This window comes from Coturnix japonica, chromosome 1 (assembly GCF_054131305.1).
Source record: "Coturnix japonica strain WE chromosome 1, WE-NBRP24, whole genome shotgun sequence".
In the NCBI taxonomy this organism is placed as follows: domain Eukaryota; kingdom Metazoa; phylum Chordata; class Aves; order Galliformes; family Phasianidae; genus Coturnix; species Coturnix japonica.
The window spans coordinates 105,847,603-105,866,893 of record NC_140663.1 but is presented as its reverse complement, the minus strand read 5'-3'; the positions used below and the strand labels follow the sequence as shown (position 1 = coordinate 105,866,893).

The window sequence follows — 19,291 nt, the reverse complement described above, 5'->3', positions numbered from 1 at the left end:
GCTAAATCTACAATGATTGTTGCAAAAGAATTCATATCCATTGAAGTAGAAACTTCAGTTTGCAAAGCTGTCTCTTAAAGGAATGGTGGGTAATCACAGAATCAAGGAACCTTAAAGATCATTTAGTTCCAACCCTCCTGCCATTGGCAGGGACACTTCCCATTAGACCAGTTTGCTGAAAGCCCCATTCCATCCTTGGGAAGGTACCTGTTTGGGCTGCCTTTTTTGGCTGCAATTCCTTTAGAACTTGTGTTGCTGATTTTTTTTGCTTGAACTAAAACAAGCTGGTGTGTAACACAGTAACTACAAATACACCAGACATCAAACATATGCGTTATAGCAGTTTCAAAGTGGTTGATATAATGAGATTTAGGAATGAAAAGCAATTCATTAAAATTTTAAATACTTTGATATATTTTTTAAAAGTAGGGAAAAAATAGAATTCAGATTGGACTTAAAGCTAAGCAGAAATTCAGAACAATCTGTTTTTCTATGAGAAAGCTTTTCTCTCACTTCTACTTGTATACAGAAGAATACCAGAATTAGCATGTTGTTGAAACAGAGTGGTACCTGTTGGCTTCATAAGTTTCATTAGACCTCTGAAAGGTCAGGGATTCAAGAACTTTGATTTTGTCATTGATGTTAAAATCTTGTGGGACTTCTATCATCGTTTCCTGTTTCTTTGAAAATGGTCTCCCCCTTCCTTCACTCCTTTAAGTGGATTCTGTATGAAAGTGCCAATTGAAAAATAATTTTTGACTATACTACTTTCATCTCTGTTGCTATTGTTTGATCAATGCAAACAGAAGAAATTTTCAAAAGCTGAAAAAATAGACTTTCTTTACTTGTTATAGGAAGGAGCTGAGCACTAACATTACTTTATTTGTCATGCTGGATGCTTTAATACAACTTTTAAAATTACATGTTTTAATATTGGGGAGTTCAGATATCTGGAATTACTACTCAGATATTAAGAAACTTCATATTTCCTTGTAGTTGGCCGTGTGATTATATTCTTAAGATAAGAATTTAGGACTCTAAATCCATTTGAAATTAATGGGAATTTAGTTCTTAAATCCCTTTGGTCTTGATCCAGTTTTACATGCTTGCCTTGACTTAAATACAAGTGTGACCTTTTGGAAAGCTTTGAAGGTAGAATTCTTTACCTACAGGATACCCTTTGAAAACCTCAAAGAATCTAGGTCAAAATGTAAAGTAAATCATTTTGGTTTTTGATTTTACATTTACCACAGCCTCCTATGCCCCATCTTCTGTCCATATTATTGCAAGTGGACATCATGTTACAGATGAGGAGATGGCCAGTTAGTTGTGTTTTCTAATCGTAATGACTTGATTGCTTTTGTAACTACCTAACATACTATAAATATTCTCTCTTCAAATAATAATATCTTTGAGTGTTATATATCTTTTAGTTATCGCTGGTGTAGCTGTGAAAAGCTAAGTAAAGACTGTTTGTGTGTGCATTAGAAACACTGGCTGCAGAAGCGGGAACTTCTTATGGCTGCTACTTTGTGCCAGCATTTTCAGGACTTTATGCACCTTACTGGGAACCCAGTGCAAGGGGGTAAGGATCTGAATAAGCACCACCTTTGAAGGAAAATGTAATTATTTTACAAATACTAACAGTAGTCCTTTCAGGTATGAGAAATTGTTCATTGTTTTTGTTTTTCTTGATTCTCTAGAGCATCATCAATCAACCATTGTTTTTCCTTTGTATTTAATCTGTTCAAAACAGCAACTGCTAATGATCAAAGTACAAGAACTAGCTGACTCAGCCAATGATCCTTCCACCCACCTCTAAAAATTTAAAAAAGGAAGGGTGTGGGGGGAAACACTTTGACAAAGTTGTGCTTTACAGAGGACAGTTCACAGAATCACAGAGTAATAGAATATCCTGAGTTGGAAGGGACCCACAAGGATAGTTTTATCATTCATAAACTAAGACTGGGGAGGTTTAGGTTAGATATTAGGAGGGAGTTTTTCACTCAGAGGGTGGTGCTGCACTGGAACAGGTTGCCCGGATTGGTTGTAGATGCCCCATCCCTGGAGGCATTCAAGGCCAGGCTGGATGTGGCTCAGGGCAGCCTGGTCTGGTGGCTGGCAACCCTGCCCATAGCAGGGGGGTTGAAACTATATGATCATTGTGGTCTTTTTCAACCCAGGCCATTCTGTGATTCATGACACAGAAAGAGCCAGCCTTTTTTACTTCACGCATTTCTGGTACTGTGTACCTGTGAACTGTGGGGCAACAAAAGCAGAAAAATTAAGTAATTAGTTGTGATTTTCAGAGCTCACTTTCCCACAGCTGTTGCATTCATTATGTCAAGTGACTCAACCTTCTAAATTTTTCCCTATTTCACCTCCCTTTCCTCTTTGATTTCTGTCTGTTAAACACTCGTCAGTGTAATGTCTTCCAATCCCTTCCTTTTGTGAAGACTTAACAGTCTAGTACTAGTTAGATTTACTAGTTGAAGTAGTAGCCTTCTGAAGTAGTAGTTCCTTACTGCTATTGTGAGCTTGTCTGCTGTTGCTGGAATCAGAGCATTGCATGAGAGTCACAGAAGCATAAAACATATAAAAAAACTTTACTAAATTGAAAAAAGAAATCTTTAAGAATATCAGGTTCCCAAGGCCTGGAAGTTGTGTACTTAGAAATTGAATGCTTTTAGTACTTAAGGAACAAGAAAGCTCTGACACAGGTATTCTAACAATTTTTTAGATCACAGTGCTTAGCTTCTTAACTACCATAAGCTGATCTTTGAAATGGTGGTAACTAAATGTCCTTTAATATCTCAGTTCTTGCATGTATCCAGCACCAAATACACAGCTGGGCTTTTCCTTTAGAACTGAAAGCATGAGAGAATTATTAAGATTTTAGTGACCACTGCTACTATTTTTATATACAAGTTATCCTAGATCACACATTCCTTAAGGGAAGAACACTCAAATTTATGTGTGTGTGAGTGAATATGCACCCCTTATGCATGCACATTGACAATAACTTTGTAAATTATGGCAATGAATTGTGTTGATTGAACACTGAAAACAGCTGCTTACAGAGGTAAGAGAACTCAGGTTAAAAAGAAACAAGCTTTTTAGCATTAAAAAGCAGTCCTTATATGACAGAACTGAATGAGCTGTGAATTAAATGGCCTAAGTCTGAAGTATTTTATGGAAAAGATGTTCTAACTGCTGGTTTTCTTTTTCTCTGTTGAACAGTATTATCTGTGGCCTTACCCAGTTTACAAACAAAAACCACATTGCCTTTGCTGCACTAGAAGCAGTCTGCTTCCAAACACGAGAGGTAAAAGCAAATTAGTTGTTAAATTCTTTGTAAACTAGTATGATAATAGTAACTGTGAGTCTTCAGAAAGAGAGGATTAAAAAGGTAGACTGAAAATCAGGTGCTTCATACCACACTTGTATGCTAATTTACATGATGCTTGTGTTGAAGAACTGCTCCTGTAAACTTAGCTACAATGATCTGGTTGGACAGTATATTATTTTTATGGTTTTCTCAACACTTAAAATAAGGTGAACATATTTTGTGAATATCATGAGATGTAGGACAGGGAAACTTTAAAAAGAGAAGGCAGTGCCAAAACGAATGGAGGATTAGAAGACTACGTTCTATATTCTGTGCTCTGACAGATATGACTGATGTTACTTTCCGAACACAAGAGCAGGAGACATATCAAGGGAAATCCATATTCACTTCTTGTCCACAACACATCTAATTGTCTTTGCCACCATTCTGCAAAAACAAAACTAAATTCTCAAACTCAAAATTAATCCTTCAACCAAATCAAAGAGCACGGTATCAGTATGTTGTAAGCATTAAAATATTTTTATCACCATCTACTATCAATTTATGCTCCTTGAATTCTGTAAAAGTATAAGACAAAATGAAAGTCATGGGGTAGGAGTCAAACCTTAATAAGATTTCATGCTTTTAAGATGATGTTATGTAAACATAATTTGTTTTAAAATAGTATGCACCTGACACTGTGTAAGAGGGAGAAAACAGCTTCTTATTTCTCTTGTAACAATGAGTAAAGTAAGAAATACTCCTGTGGAAAAAGAAAGCCAGAAACTTTAGCAAGGCAGATGTCTTTGAAGCTATGCTAACACCCTTTGAGTCTTCAGAAAGTCATGAAAGGAACTTAGTATTATATCTCTTAATTCTGATACTAGAAGTCAAATTAAAATTACAGCCAACTGAAGTGATAACCTAGTTTGTTGTCTGCTCCGCTCTTTCCTTATCCCTCCTCCTATCCATTCCATCTCACGTGACAGCTCAGTGAACTTTCCAGCAAAAAATTATCCCTCTTTTGCTGAGCTGTTTTTTTGCTGGATTAATGACCTCAGCTGCCTCGCAGAGGACTGTAGCAAATGTCACAACAAGAGACAGCATGTGGCTCATAGTAGAAGGGAGGGGAAAAATCTTTTCAAGCTGAAGGTGAAGTTAGTGGTTTGGACATACCTAGCACTTCATTCCTTAGTCAATGTGCTTGTGTCACAGGTGGAGAAGTGCCTTATTATGTCTCTGGAAGTACTCAGTACATTAGTAAATTAATTAATAATTTAGTAATTAGGAAATTAAGTCATAGTGATATAAATAAAGCATACATTTTTCAGAAACATACTCTTAGCTTTGTCTTATCAGAAACAAAGTTATTCTGTTTTAAGTCCGCTTGAACTAGAAGTCTTCCCTGTCCTTCAGGAATACTCTCAAAATTTGGCTGGGGTATTTTTGTTTTGTTTTGCTGTACCGTCCACTTTCTTTTCCTTTTTTATCCAAAAAGTTCCTCCTTTGTGCAATCGGATGTCCCTTGTTGTGTTTTTTTTTTTTCTCTCAGAAAGCATTGTAGAAAAATAATTTTTCCTTTCTGCGAGCTGCACACAGCTGTTATTAGACACAATTTACCTGTGTGCTCTTAATCTAACCTCGCTACAATAGAAATAGCAGCAGCGTGATCATGATTTGTTTTGTTCCTTCATCACCTTCGCGTTTCTAGCATTCTTTTCACTTTTTTAATCTCTGCTGAGTGCACCACATTATTCAGCATGGTCTCACAAATCGATGTGTTATCATAAATTGGAGCCTTCAACAGTATATGTTAATCTGAGATTATGAGGCACTGCGGAAGTTCTGAATGGCAGAGAAAATCAGGAGAAATTCAGCATAGCTGAATGTAAAATGGTACACAGAAAGGAAACAAATGGTGAGGAGTAGTATTACTTAGTACTGTCATCAGACTTTCATGATCTGTTGTTTATCCTATTTTCCAGGTTATTTGTAATGTAAATGTAATGTGCGGGCCTGTATGTAGTTTCTGCCACAATAAAAACTGACCTTTTACCTTCTTTTTAACTACTATTTATCTCATGCCAATACTTCTGGTTCCTTCCTGGCTTACTTTCTGGATAAAAATCTACAAGCCCGCTTGTTTTTCTGTATAGATTAACTTTTCCTAGTAAGAGCTGTATAACTGAGTGCCATGTGAAGTACAGAATGGCAGTAACATGCATTTAGTTTCCTTTTTTGTGTTTTATGTATTTTACTTTGTCATTTAAAGCTGAGAAAAGCACACTTATTTTTGCTTTTTTATTTTAATTCAAATAAATTAAAAATGACAAAGAGAAACTCATTCTGTTATCGTTACTGCCTGTTTATCAAGAATTACATGCTAACAGCAAAAATATAAGTGAGCCATTTGACTTAATACTTTTACAAAACTGTCTAAAACTCAATATTCTGTATTTAGATGATTGTAGGGTAATTCTATGTACTTCATTTCTTGTTAGTTTTAACAAACTTCATAGTGATTACCAGCTTTTTTTCAATGTTCTTTTCAGGCCATACAAGCAAAGATAGACTAGCTATAGGATTTCTGTGATAAATCAAATGCATTTGATGTACGTGAAACAAGAATGCATTGTTACTGCTTCTGTTTTGCCATTTTGATGTATATGGGAGGGAGAATTATCTGCTTAACACTGCAGCGTATGTTGACTTATCAATATTTTACATTCTGAGGATTTCATGGATTTTTCTGCAATTAAATCTTAACATATATTACACTTAAGATTTTAGATGCAATGAACAAGGACTGTGGGATACCATTAAATCAGCTGCAAGTAGATGGAGGAATGACCAATAACAAAGTTCTCATGCAACTCCAGTCAGACATCCTCTGTATTCCAGTAGGTAAGATAAAATTACAACTCCTATTTTCTTTTTAAAGCTTAAAACAGCATTCATTCACAATGGCTAATGAGGGCCATTCAGATTGCTCTTCTCAGTGTGGCGAGTGATGGACTTTTTATGTTTTTTCTTTTCAGAAAAGATTGTTAGGTCTTATATCAAATGCTGAGGTTCATTTTTCTAGAACATCGTTGACTCTTGTGTTGAAATGTTATAGCGCTACGATATTATTGAACCCTGAAGTTGTCGTACCAAATTCTAACCCTCTGACAAATTGGAAACTGATGAAATAATTAACTCTGACCTGCTGACCTTGAGAGTCTTGGACAGAGATCAGTCAGAGCTTTTCACCTCTTCTGCTTTTATGTATGAACATGTGAGACACTTCAGTGATAGCGAGGTATTGGCAAGTTTGTAAATAGAGATGTTATAGCTTGCCTTTGATAATATATAATGCACAAGGTCCATACTAAAATGTTAGCAGTTGAAAGGGCATGATCAGTAAGGTCAGCTTTTAAGGAATACTCTACGTGAAACAGAGAATGGCACAGATTTATAGCTTGGGGGCTGAATGTTCTTCCATAGCGACAGTAGAAAGCAAACAAGCTATTAAGTATTGGCATGTAACATGTTTTAAGATGCCTTTTCTAAATAAAACTGTTTGTAATACCAAAACATCTTGACTGTGAGAAAAAAATGGATAACTTTGCCACTGGTTACTGCTTTAGGGAGGGAAAGGACAACAAAATAACCCTAGTGTTAACAGAAGCATGCTGAAGAAACTGTTGGTAGAGGTTAGAAGCCTTACACATGATATGAAAGGGAGCAATTGCATGACTCAGTATTGAGGGAAGTTGTGATCTGAGTTATTTCTAAGAGTTGGAAGACTCATAGTTGAAACTAACTTAATAACTACGTGAATGGCAAAAAAATGAGGTTTGCAGTTGGTAAACTTAAGGGAAGCTATTATAGCAGTTATGGAAAAAATAAATATATATATAAGTCTTTAGTTCTGATGTCATCTGACTTTCAGTTAAAAACCATCATGGCCTTCTCTCTGATTTACTTTAGTGAAGCCATCAATGCCTGAGACAACAGCTCTAGGAGCTGCTATGGCAGCAGGAGCTGCAGAAGGAGTTGGAGTTTGGAGTTTGAATCCCGGAGATTTGACAGCAGTGACATGTGAACGATTTGAACCACAGATCAACCCAGAGGGTAAAACCCTTGAATACACTCTAAGAATCTGTAAACTGTTTAATGTTCAACAGATCGGGTTATTTTTTGTTGCATTCTAACATATCCATATAAAAACAACTATATGTAAATATACTTACAAATGTTAAAGATTGGCTTTGTAGTGCTCGTTTTAGGGAAGTACATTCCACATGCTGTTTTGATCATTTAGAGCTGTTTGTCTAGTAGAGAGCATTTGACTAGTAGGATTGGGAAAAGGTTAAAACAAAACTTGATTGAGCTGTTTTTCTTTTTACTTTTTTTAAAGGAACTCAGTACCTAGTGCCGCATTTAGCGGCTTTTGACTTTCAGGAAGGAAATCAAAGAAATCTTGAAGGTTTTTTTTAATGGAGAAGAATGTCTCATAAAGCTCTCGTGAATTTAAGTGTTTTCACAGATTTGGAAAGGACAAAGTATTTGTGGGCAACTCCCATTTTGTCTTTAAGAAGCCTACACTGATCAAGGTTTTAGCTAACTTTTTCATCATTCTTATGTGCTTACAGAAGCAAAAAGAGAATACTTGACATAATTAACCCATGTGCGTGATAAATGCATTTTGTCTTTTCAATTAGATTTTAACTTCTTGTGCAGAATTTTGTCCTACCATTTTGACTATAATTACTGCTAGGATTCCTACTTCAGAGCAGTATTTTTAGTTCTGAAGGGCTTCTGCATGGATAGCAATTGTTTCATTTTGTCTTACTTGTATATCTTCTAACTGTTGAACATTCAGAAAAGTGTTTTTGAAGTTTATTTTTGTTTACTGCACATAACTGATTTTGTTGTTGTTATTGTTTTAAGTATTACTTTTTTAACACAATATGTTCAAAATAATGTTTTGTAAGTACTTTTTTAGAGCAGAAAAACTGTATTATGGAAAAGGATGAAAAGCCAATAGTGTAGTCCTTGAAGCTTAAATACTTAAATTTGAATTCATAGGCACTAACAGACTTTTCTGCTTGTTTCTTTCTCAATATCAGAAAGTGAATATCGCTATGCCAGATGGAAGAAAGCTGTGATGAAATCTATGGGCTGGGAAACATCTGAAGCTCCTTCAAATGGTAAACTAAATATTATGGCAGATCAAATATTAATTAGTCAGCTAGGCTAGGTGATTTATCTTGAGTTTGGTGACCTTTTCCATACCTACCATTCATCAATTATTACACTGCTTTGAAAATTATTACTTAAAAACACTTTGGAAACAAAGCAGGAATATAGTTCTTCCTCTTGAAATGATGATACAAGCAATATCTTTCAGGCTTCTGGAATCAGAGGGCATTAAATCTAACTGTGAGTTTCACAGAATAGTGATGTTTTACAAGAGAAAAAAAAAATCATACCTAAAAGAAGAGATGATGCAGGATTTTTGGAAACTTTGTTCTACTCATGTTGCAAAAGAGATATTTCATCCAGTATTTTTTCTTGCTGTATTTTGCCTTTATTATTTGCCGCATATAAAAGAGGAACTGATAACAACATCACAAACTGCTTGACCCACAAGGACTAAGAGTAGGAAGTTATCATAAAGTGAAGAATTGCAAAGACTTATTGCTCACACATATAGAACTTTACAAACACTTTTGAGAGACTAGGAAGATCTTTCTTTTGAAGTACAGTTCATTTCTGTCTGTTAGATTTCAATTAAATAAAACTTGCTGGTTTCTTTGATCTATGATTTGAATTTATATTTAAGCTCTATTTCAGGTTAAGTTTTCAGGCCTGTATCAGCCTACAGCACACAATTTGTGGGCCTTATCTTTCATTTCAGTTTTGTTGGAGTAACTACTCAAACTAAGAGATTTAAGTAAAGAATCTTGAAAATGTAACCTAGCCCCCAAAACCCACACTTGCAGCCTTCAAGATTCATAAAGTTTCTTGCATTGTTGTTGAAAACTGAAGCTAAATATTTTAAAATTTTGTGTATAGGTTTATATATTTGATTTAACATCAGGCTTATACAAACAGTTCCCTGAAAGCTGTTTGGAAGGGAAATATGTAGCAGCATGACTGAGGAGATTCACTTTGCAATATGATTTAGTCACCTTATATCTAAACTGTCTGTTACGTTTCCAGAAATCCCAAGTGCTTGATGTGTATCTTATCTATATATCTATATTTTCTTTTGAAGGTTAGAAAATCTGCCTTGCAGAAATTTGAACTAGTTCTTCAGCTAATTAGAAAAGGATTATGTTTATCAGAACATAACCTCAGTCATTATTTGTTTCAACACTGGGGCAAAAGGTGTTATTTTTCTTAGATCTTGCTTTGAAACTTTGCTTTTTTGCCTGCTTGGAGCATTTAAGATTGAATAATACTGGAAAATGGGCTCAACCTAGATAGTTCCGCTGGTAGAATTTAGATTTTATCTCCTGCTGAGATCCTGCTTTGAATTATTGTGGGGGGTTATGCATGAACTTTTAAATTTTTCTACAAATGTCACTGCTATTGTTACTTTCTGCTGTTCATATGATTTTTTTAACACAAATATTGCAATTTATATATATATTTCTCTTTTGATTTGCTTGACTGGAAACACCTTCCCCTGGATGACATCAGGTGACACTAGTATCTTCTGTAGTCTGCCTTTGGGTTTTTTTGTTATGTGTAGCATGATAATGTTAATCGGATCAAAGTTCGTCTCAGGTTAGTTATTATTTGAACTAGATCACTTAAAAAGCTATCTACACTAGTTTAAGTGTTGGGTTTTGTTTTTTGTTTTCTTGTTTTGTTTTTTTTTTTTTTCTTTTTCCCACTGTTTATTTTCAGCAAAAATGATGCTTTTTTGTTGTTCATGCACACAAATGTTTAAGGGTGTTAATTAGTCATATAATGCCTAAGGGAACAAAGTGAATACCATCTTGAATTCATCTTTACGTGCCATGTAATTCGTAGTTGTTGGATGGATTTTAAACATTAGGTTACCACTTGCCTTTGTTTAACTATACAGACTGTATACAGTTTATAGAACAGATATAGATTGGAGAAACCTAGCAGAATTTTGCATTATCTGCACTACAGTTAGAAGTGCATTATTATGCATTGCAGTTAGAAGTAGGTTCCATCCTTTGTCTTGTATTTCTTCTCATAACCTTTTTAATTATTCTGAGGCTCTGGTCCAAGTAAAGGGAAGACTTCACTTCTATTCTTGGAACCTATCTTCAAGTAACCCTTTGTTTTCTGCTGTCCTTGGAGTTATTGTGTGGTTAGAAACCTACATCTGCTTAATCTATAGAACATCCTTTTAGTGCTTTACTCTGGTGGATAAATGAATTGATTAGGTATAAAGAGAAGAAACCCCAATAAATTGGGGTTTAAACCTCCAAAAACTGGGTATAGGGACTGTGTGTGCATATGCAATGAAGATGCATCTTCAACTTTATTAATATACTTACTGAAAAGAAAGTTCTTAATATGGATTATGGTGCTTATGCCAGAAATGAAACATTGCATTAAGATACTCATCTGGTGAGAGAAAGAAGTTTATATGATGATGTTATTTGTTCTTTGTTGTTCTGTTTCAGAATATCTTTCCAAGGACAATATTTTACAGTACAGCCACTGATGCTAGGTGGCTGTTTAGGGGTGGTTATTTAGTTTGATTTATTTGGGGTTTTTTTAGGGGGGGGATGGGGTATTTATTAAACAGGCCGTTGAGAACTCTGGCATGCTGCTGTTATTATGTGTTTGTTTCTACTCAATTCAGCCTGAATTAACCACTCAGTTGTAATTTACCTTGCATGGAAGAGACTGTCTGAGCTCATAGGAGAACTAAAATAAAGCTAAACAAATGCTGAGTAAAAATTAAATTGAACAATGACATTGATTTACTAACTGTGGACTGTATCTGCGAATGAGAACAGTCTTGAGTATGAAATATAACATAAAGCCATCCATGAATAAGTGGGTAAATTTTTAACAAGCTGAACTAAGCAACTTGAGTATTAATTCTAGATGAGGATCCTATGGGGATGCTTGAATTAATATGAAGATCCATATTAAATGGGCAAATAGGCAACTGAAATTCTGGGATTACTGCTTTTTAAAATCAACTAATCAGTAACCTGCATATGTATCTAAACTTACACTGTGGGATCTCTAAAAAAAGCAGATTTTTTTTTTCTCCCTAAGGTTGTATGTGCCTTTAAGACCCACGAGTGGAAAACATCTCAACAAACAGTGGCCTTCAGAACCCTTTTTTACCCTTGTTTTCACACAGTATCTGTTGAGTATTTTGTTTTATTTCCACATGGAAAGCTTGGAGCAGGAGAAGTTGCAAGAAAATTCCAGCTCTTGTGGGGTTTTTTTTCAAAAAATGGTGGTATCTAAATAGGAGTAGCATTAACAATGATACCCACGAGTAGTAGTTTTGCTCAGCTGTGTAGTTCGGGTAGAACATGGTATGTTACGTTTATGTTGCTGACTGAAGCAAGGCTGCGTCCCCCTGAGACATTTTCTGTGGTAAATACCCTTTCGCTTTTAAATGCCTGAAATAGCTGACCAGACTTTCCTTCTAACTTCTGTACTGTGACTCCATTAATTAACTTGTTACATTTTATCTCTTAACAAAACAATGGAACTCCAACACAGTCATCAGTATAATAAGTTTGAGGATTGAATCTACTGAGGATTGAATTCATCCTTCATGTGCTGAAACAGCAGTAAGTCTTGCATGGCAACAGCGTTGTTGTTGAACATGCCTCTGTAGGTCAGAGCCATGCTTTTACAACTGCTGAAATGTGAAGCAGAAATCTGCTGTGGCAGAATAGAGAACACTAACGTGGCAAAAACCTGTTTAGAGAATTGCTAAACTAACTGCTTTTTCGTGCAGCACCTCTGATGGCTGAATACGAAGAACAACACTGTATTTCATAGTTACGTCAAAATCAGATCAGTTACTGTGCTTTATTTTATCATCTTCGTTCTTTTCCCCTAGTAGAGAAGGGGACAGTATTTTGCTTCATTTAGCTACTAAAATAAGTTGTACGGAGCAGCTGGGATCCTTAGGATTCTCTTAAGTGTTTTGGGTCTAGATACCTGAGACATTTCAGCATATTCTATAGCTGGCTTTTTGTTTGTTTGTTTGGTGTTTTTCTGTTTTTGTTTTGGTTTTGTTTTGCTTTCTGTGAGAGATGAGGGTTAGCTGAATGTGGCATTAATTTTTATTAGATTCAAATTGAAAGAAAAGCATTTATATGCTTTTAAATTATCACCTCTCTAGTGAGGTCTGAAACCAAAGGATTGGCTATAAATGGGATCTCATGCTGCATCTGGGTTATCAAGTTCTTATTCTCTGCTCATTTTTTAAGTGTACCTTATTTCAATTCTTCTACTTGTTAAAAGTTTACCCGTCTTTATTAGTGCATTTTTTTCTCTCATACACACAGAGTGCTAATTTATATTTGCATAATTCAATTTATAATTGATTTAATTGAAAATAGAAGATGGTTATACTGAGTTCTTCCTATAGCTCAGCTGTGTTAGAGTGTGTTAAAAACAATTCAGAGTAATTTCTATGTTACTAATGGATATTCTTTCTTATTTAAGGTACAGATAAATGAGACTGCTTAATGGACTCTCTGGATGCAGCTGAATTGTTTGTTTGTTTGTTTCATTTGATTTTCTTGTCTGAAGAGATTCCACCACGAGTGTGATGATACTGCTTGTGTGACTAAATTCATTCATGAATATATCTGTTGTCAATCCTTGAGCAACGTCCAAGTGGTACTCTGAAACTTAAGTCTTCAACCCTTCACTTCTCTGCTCCCTTCCCAGTCAACTCCAACTGCACTGGAGGCCTTTGTGTGGACTATCTCACATCACCCTTTCAAATTCCACAAGCCCTAACACTGTTTGAGAAAGTTGGTATAAAACAACCCTGCAACTTCATAGCTAATTTCAAACGTTTGGGTACTTTATACAACAAACTGCAAAAAGTGAATGGTGCACTATGGGACTTCATAAGAGTCTTACTATTCTTCCAGCTGCTGTGAATTATCTCTCATATGTCTGTGGTTGCCAAAGATGTTTTGTTTTAGTCGCCTCTGTTCTGAAACACCCTCAGTGGTGGTAGACGTTCTCCAAACACTAGCTCAAAATGTATTGTCGGTAAGAAACATTACCACTGGTTTGGCAATGAAAGGGTTACCGATATGGTACGCAGAGCACTATTGACTTCATCAATCGAAAAGTCTGAAAGTTTGGTTTGGCCTCTGGGAATTGTAGTCAATTTGCCTTATATAAGTACTTAAGACACCAAGTCCTTTAACTGTACATTTAAAGAGGTAGGAGTAAGTAGATGTTTTGGTTAAGGCCATGCTTCTTGTTCTCACCTTTTTGTGTTTGTTCTTAAAGACAAACTTGATACAGCACACTATTCACAGGACATATTTGTAGTTATCAGTAACTGATAACTCTTAAAACTACTCTAATTTACTTTTCTTGACCAATACTGTATACATTCTGTTGTCTGATTTAAGGGTATTTTTAGTGATTATCTGTTAAACTCTTGAAAGCTGACACTAACATAGTTTTCCCTCAAGAGAGTCCACTCCAAATTAAATATTGGTGATTTATTCTTGTTCTCATTTAGTATATCTCAGGGACCAAAATCTCCCTCTCAGTTTCCACGTCTGTAGTTTTAACAGCAAGTTGTCACAAAATCTGCAGAGACAACCCCAAACCCTGGCTTTGGGATAGTAAACACTTGGCGCCTGAGACTGGCCATTGGAGTTTGCAGGCAACAGAAGCGAAAAATGAGTTGCGTCCACTTGGAGAACGTTAAATCCTCCGCAGGTAAAGGGGTGAGGCAATAATATTCAGCTTTCACAATTGTACCAACAGCGTGATAAATGCCAGCCTTATTGGATAGACCAGAGGAAAAGCGTTCTTGTGTAGTGTCACTGATCGGTTTAGAACGAGAGCAAAGATCAATGAGTGAACAACGTGGAGAATTTCAAAACAAATTACGAAGATGTGTTTAAATGCACTAGGAGTTAAAGGGAGTGTGTAAGTGTGTGTGTATGTGTTCTTAGAAACTTTTGTCTTTGAAAAAATACTCTCTAAAAAGTTCTTCTTCATTAAATTACAACTAGGATCTTAGCTTTTAAAAAGAAAAAAAGTTAAATATGTGTGTGTCTGAATCAGTGGATAGCACAGATATTTAGGACTGTACAATATATTTAATATCTAATGCATATGAATTGCCTTTTTATTATCAAGTTCAATGACCTTTGAAAATGTGATTTTAAATTAAGTTAGAGAAGGAACATTCTTCCTTCTGTGGTTGCATGGGGTTTTCGTGCACAGGTGAAAATATAACTCCAACATTCAAATCCCTCATCTCATGTAAGTACCCAAATGTGAGGTGTAGCAACTAAAATTTCTGGGTTTTCCAGTTTGTACTGGGGAGGTGAAGAAAGAGTGGACATGAACCCACAGGAAAATCATTATACTTCTTACCTTTCTCTGAGCTGTCACCGATTTGGTCTTGCACCAAGGATCAGGAATAACAGCAACCTTTGGAGCACACAGGGTGAGGACAGAACATGTTTCAAACACTGGACTTCTGAGTATGACTTCTTGCCAAAAACACTGAATGTGGCAATGATTACTGCCTTTGCCAGTGATATCTGGCAGGGAGAAAGGTAGCACATAAGGAGGATTTTTTGCTGCTTTTCTGACATATCCTTTACTGGGAAACATAATTCCTATTACTTTTTCACTGAGTAAATATCATAATTTTATTTTCAATTGCTGTTGCAAATATTTTTTAAGAATTTCACACCGGTGTTAACTTTCTACCAACAGTTGAATTATAATGTAAATTGTGTGTTGGGGATTTGGGGGAGCAAACTGTTGAAAGTTAGCTTTTTGTGAAGCTGTGATTTATTTTTTTCTATAAATTGCCAGATTTATAAATTCTTACTTGAGAAATGCATTTACTTGGTATTAAAATACCATAAATAAATTGTTCTGAACTGTCAGTTTATTCTTACACATTATCTTTAAGAAACATTTTCACTAATGTTTATTGCATGAGACATTCGTATATGCTGAGGCATATTAAACAAAGCCCTTGTTTAAGTATCACAGACATATGCCTTAGGTTGCTGAAATATACAGTTAAGACACATCCATTAGTCCATTCTGCTCTCAGTATTCTTTTCAGTGTCAAGGATTGGATTAGGAATGACTCACAGCTCCTTAAGTCCCTCCGTGTTGAGGGAAAAGCAAGAGGATGTGAGGGAAACAGCAAAAAGGAGCACAGACCTGATGCAGGTATGTGCCAATGATCTCAAACAACGTTGATGGACCACTAGGCCAAATGGCCCATGGTCTAATAGTGTTCTCTGGTAAGTGCTACAAATAAATCCATTATTAGCCAGGGTGGAAGGGTGTTCATGATGTAGAAACCACTGCTGGCTTCACTATTTCAAATCATGCAGTTATTTCTCTTATCTTAAGAAAGAAGCGTGAGGGAATGCATGTATGTGAAGGGAGCATTTATGGAGCATGCCTGCCAGGTTCTTGTTTCTGTCTCTTTGTAGCTCCCAGTTGTATCCTACATATCTGCTGGTGCTTAATTATACCAAGGATATGGCTTTCATCCATAGTCTTTACACAATTTGTAGTTCCATGCATCAACATTGGTTGTATGAGTCAGAAACAAACACAAAAATCCTTTAAATACCATGTCAACATAGAAGCTTTGTGTAATGTGTTATTATTCAGTATCAGACCATCTCTGCTCATGAGGTTCTGATCTTCCTTTCACATGGCAAAATTACAGTTTTGCTATTAGCTGCACTCAGCAAGAGCATAATCAAATTTCATGATTCATTCACTGGAATATTAAGATACAAGAACATTATTAGTGTGATAATACTTCTAATGTATATTTTTTCAATAAAAGCTAATACAGTGTTTATTATTGGAACTACATGGAACAGTATATTCATAACATCCGTATCAACATCCAAGCCATTACCTCCTCATCTGCTGAAGCATGTAGCTACTGGAATGCTGTCCCATTAAGAGATGTGATATAAGTGCAAGTATGTTATTTTTTGTTGTTTGCTTGTTTGTTTTTCTCTAGTTATCATTACTTGACTGAAGTTTATGGAAGTAATGTGTATCAGTGCTAGAGGTAAGGGCAGGCAGATGGGTAGTGACCCTAAGCTCAAAAATGACACAGGATCATAGCTGGAATGGTTTGTTCCTGACAGGTTGGAGAAATAACAGTCTGACAGGAACATCAGAAAGTTCAACAAGGTGGAGCATCAAATCCTGCATCTTGGAAGAAATAATCTCAAGCAACAGCTCAGGCTGTTGGGGACCAACAAGCTGAGAAGCAGCTTTGCCGAAAGCTAAAAATACATGTTCCTTACATTTTTATTATGGCTAGCCCTCATTTATTTTTGTGTTTTAGTTGAAATCTATGGAATGCTGAGCTGGGGGTTTCCTATCTGACTGTCTGTGAAAGCCCAATGACTTTGGTTAGAAGAATCTTCTGTATCATTACTGTGGGGTTCTGTGAAGATGAAGTGCTCTGAGAACTGAAGAGCAAGCAGTATGATGATCGTCTGATAAACTTCTCGGTCCTTGAGCAACTAGAAAAGAGCTTGCAGAGAAGGTGACTTTGGTGATTGGCTGTCTCTGTCTAGTGCTTTTCCCTCCCTGCTCTAAAGGATTTGTCATCTATTTGTTTTGGCAACAGGATGGATGAGTCAGTGTGCTCAACAGCACCCACATTTCATATACTTCACAAACAGCTTCAGGATTTTTTGAGGATTTCGCTTCAGCTCTTTTTTTTCCCCCCCCTAAATATTCTGACTACATCAGTCCTATCCATCTTTCTTGCATATGTTGCTTTGCAGGTGAAGAGGTTATAGAAAATCTGACATAAAGCGTGCTGTTTGATACAGAAAGGCTCAAGACTCATAGACTGCCACTGGCTTCTATGAATACAGAAATGCCTTCTGTATAATTACTGTGTGTCAAACAACAGGATCCACTTACAACTGAGAAGATGAGTGACACAAATATTAAGGCACACACTTCATGTTTCAGTATCAACCTCACTTCCATAAATACTAAAGCTGAGTATACTGCCTCACTTTAAGGAAGGTCACTTGAAAAACTATAAATACATGGCTTCAATTTCTATCTGCTTATAACTAGAATCTAAAGTTTCTCTTCAGTGGACAACGGTTTCTATAAATGAATGTACCAGCGCTGCTTGTTCACCTTTATGGCAGCTCCTGGAGGTGGCCTCCCTACTCATAGTTGTGTGTCGTACTTCCAACACTGTTCAGCACAACACCCACTTAACTCACTGCTCCACAGAAATATAGCAGCAGGCATCAGATCCCAAAGTGATCTACAACATTCCTCTTCATTTGTCTATCCTTTTTTTTCCAGAGAAATCAAAACAGGGCCTGCTTTGTGAAAGAGATTCCAAGAAAGGTCAGTGAACAAACTGCTGCCAGGTTTGTAAGAGCATTGATTCTTCAGGGGAATCATTGATTCTTCAGTTGTCAGTTCTGAAGAAAAACTGCTTTAGCAAGAAGAAAAGCTTTTAGTGCTTTCACATCACAAATACTGGCGGCATCAGTTGCTCTACAACCTTTTTGGTTTTACTTTAATGAAGAAAGGGAAAAAAGGTGGTTACTGACCAATCTGGAATGTGCAAGAAACTCCTCCTCATCATGAAGGAAAATATGAGATGATAACTCTAATACTGTCCTCCAAATGACAATCACTGTGTCTCTGTCGAACTCAAGAAACACATTATTAAGCCACCGTAGGGCACTCCCCGCAGGAAAGAGGCTTGTAGTCTTATTTGTGTTCTGGCGTCTTCAAGGAAGTCTAGACCGCTGCACATGCAACATGATGCTTCTATTCCATTGCTCTCTGATCCACATTTGGTTTGGATTTCAGCTCGTGTGATCATTTTTCAGTGGTTGCTGTTCTTTTTGTTTGCCTGCTGACACTGACCAACAAACAGAAGTATACAGCATGAGAAGTGTCATGCTACTAAATATTCAGTTATGTTAATTAAAAGAATCTCCATATTGAATGCATCAGTTCATTAAATGAAACATAATAGTGCTGAAAGATCTCGTTTGCTAATCTTGAAGTGTGTTATCTTTTTATTAGTGAGTATGTGAAACATCTCAACTGATAAGTAGATGAGGCACCCTTTATATTGGAATACCCGGTACAGCCTTACTATTTGATGTGTGTGACAAGCTCTTACGAAAGGCAGAAGAAACACAAGAATTTCAGCAGGCCAGAGCCCAGTGTAACGCAACAGTGGGTCACTGCAACAAGCAATGGGACGGCTGGTGGCTGTAACAGTGGGGTGATGCTGCCCTACAGAATGCCCATGTAATCTGAAAATCTTGAAAGATTTTGCTACAGATTCATGTAAAAGAAAGAAAATCAGTTATTCCTACTTGCCTTTCAAAGTGGCATGTTTGGAAGCTATCGCTGCAATATTTGGCACAGCGTCCTCCAAATGAAAATGTTGAAACCATCATTTAAATATTGATGCAAAAGCGTGAGTCACAGTCATATTACCTTACAATAGAAACAGAGATAACATCAGCGTAAGAGCAGCTCATTTACAAGCTGCATATCGTAACACCAAACTAGCTTGCAGCAAGTATGTAGCACTAAACACATATGAAGAAAGGCAGTGAGCTCTTTCATAATAAAAAAAAACACAAAACAAGGAGTGGCAACTCTTTGCAGGAGTTACCCTGAGACTATCAATGTTAAGCATTGATTTTTCAAGCCAGAGTCACAAAGTTCCAGCACTAAAAA

At 36.3% G+C, this 19,291-nt stretch overlaps 1 protein-coding gene across 12 annotated transcripts in view; it reads left to right on the top strand.

Moving 5' to 3' along the window:
- GK (glycerol kinase) overlaps window positions 1-15,447 on the top strand; it is a 37,272-nt gene extending 21,825 nt beyond the window's left edge. For 3 of the 12 annotated variants that reach the window (XM_085549703.1, XM_085549709.1, XM_085549768.1), the window contains 8 exons: window positions 1,489-1,585; window positions 3,241-3,325; window positions 6,112-6,232; window positions 7,301-7,444; window positions 8,443-8,523; window positions 10,022-10,108; window positions 12,053-12,123; window positions 13,010-13,177. In XM_085549703.1, coding sequence (XP_085405829.1) covers window positions 1,489-1,585; window positions 3,241-3,325; window positions 6,112-6,232; window positions 7,301-7,444; window positions 8,443-8,523; window positions 10,022-10,108; window positions 12,053-12,096 — 659 coding nt within the window. In that variant the 3' untranslated portion in view covers window positions 12,097-12,123; window positions 13,010-13,177. The other 9 variants (XM_015885156.2, XM_085549758.1, XM_085549779.1 and 6 more) reach the window with 5 other exon arrangements.
- Window positions 15,448-19,291: the final 3,844 nt, after the last annotated feature.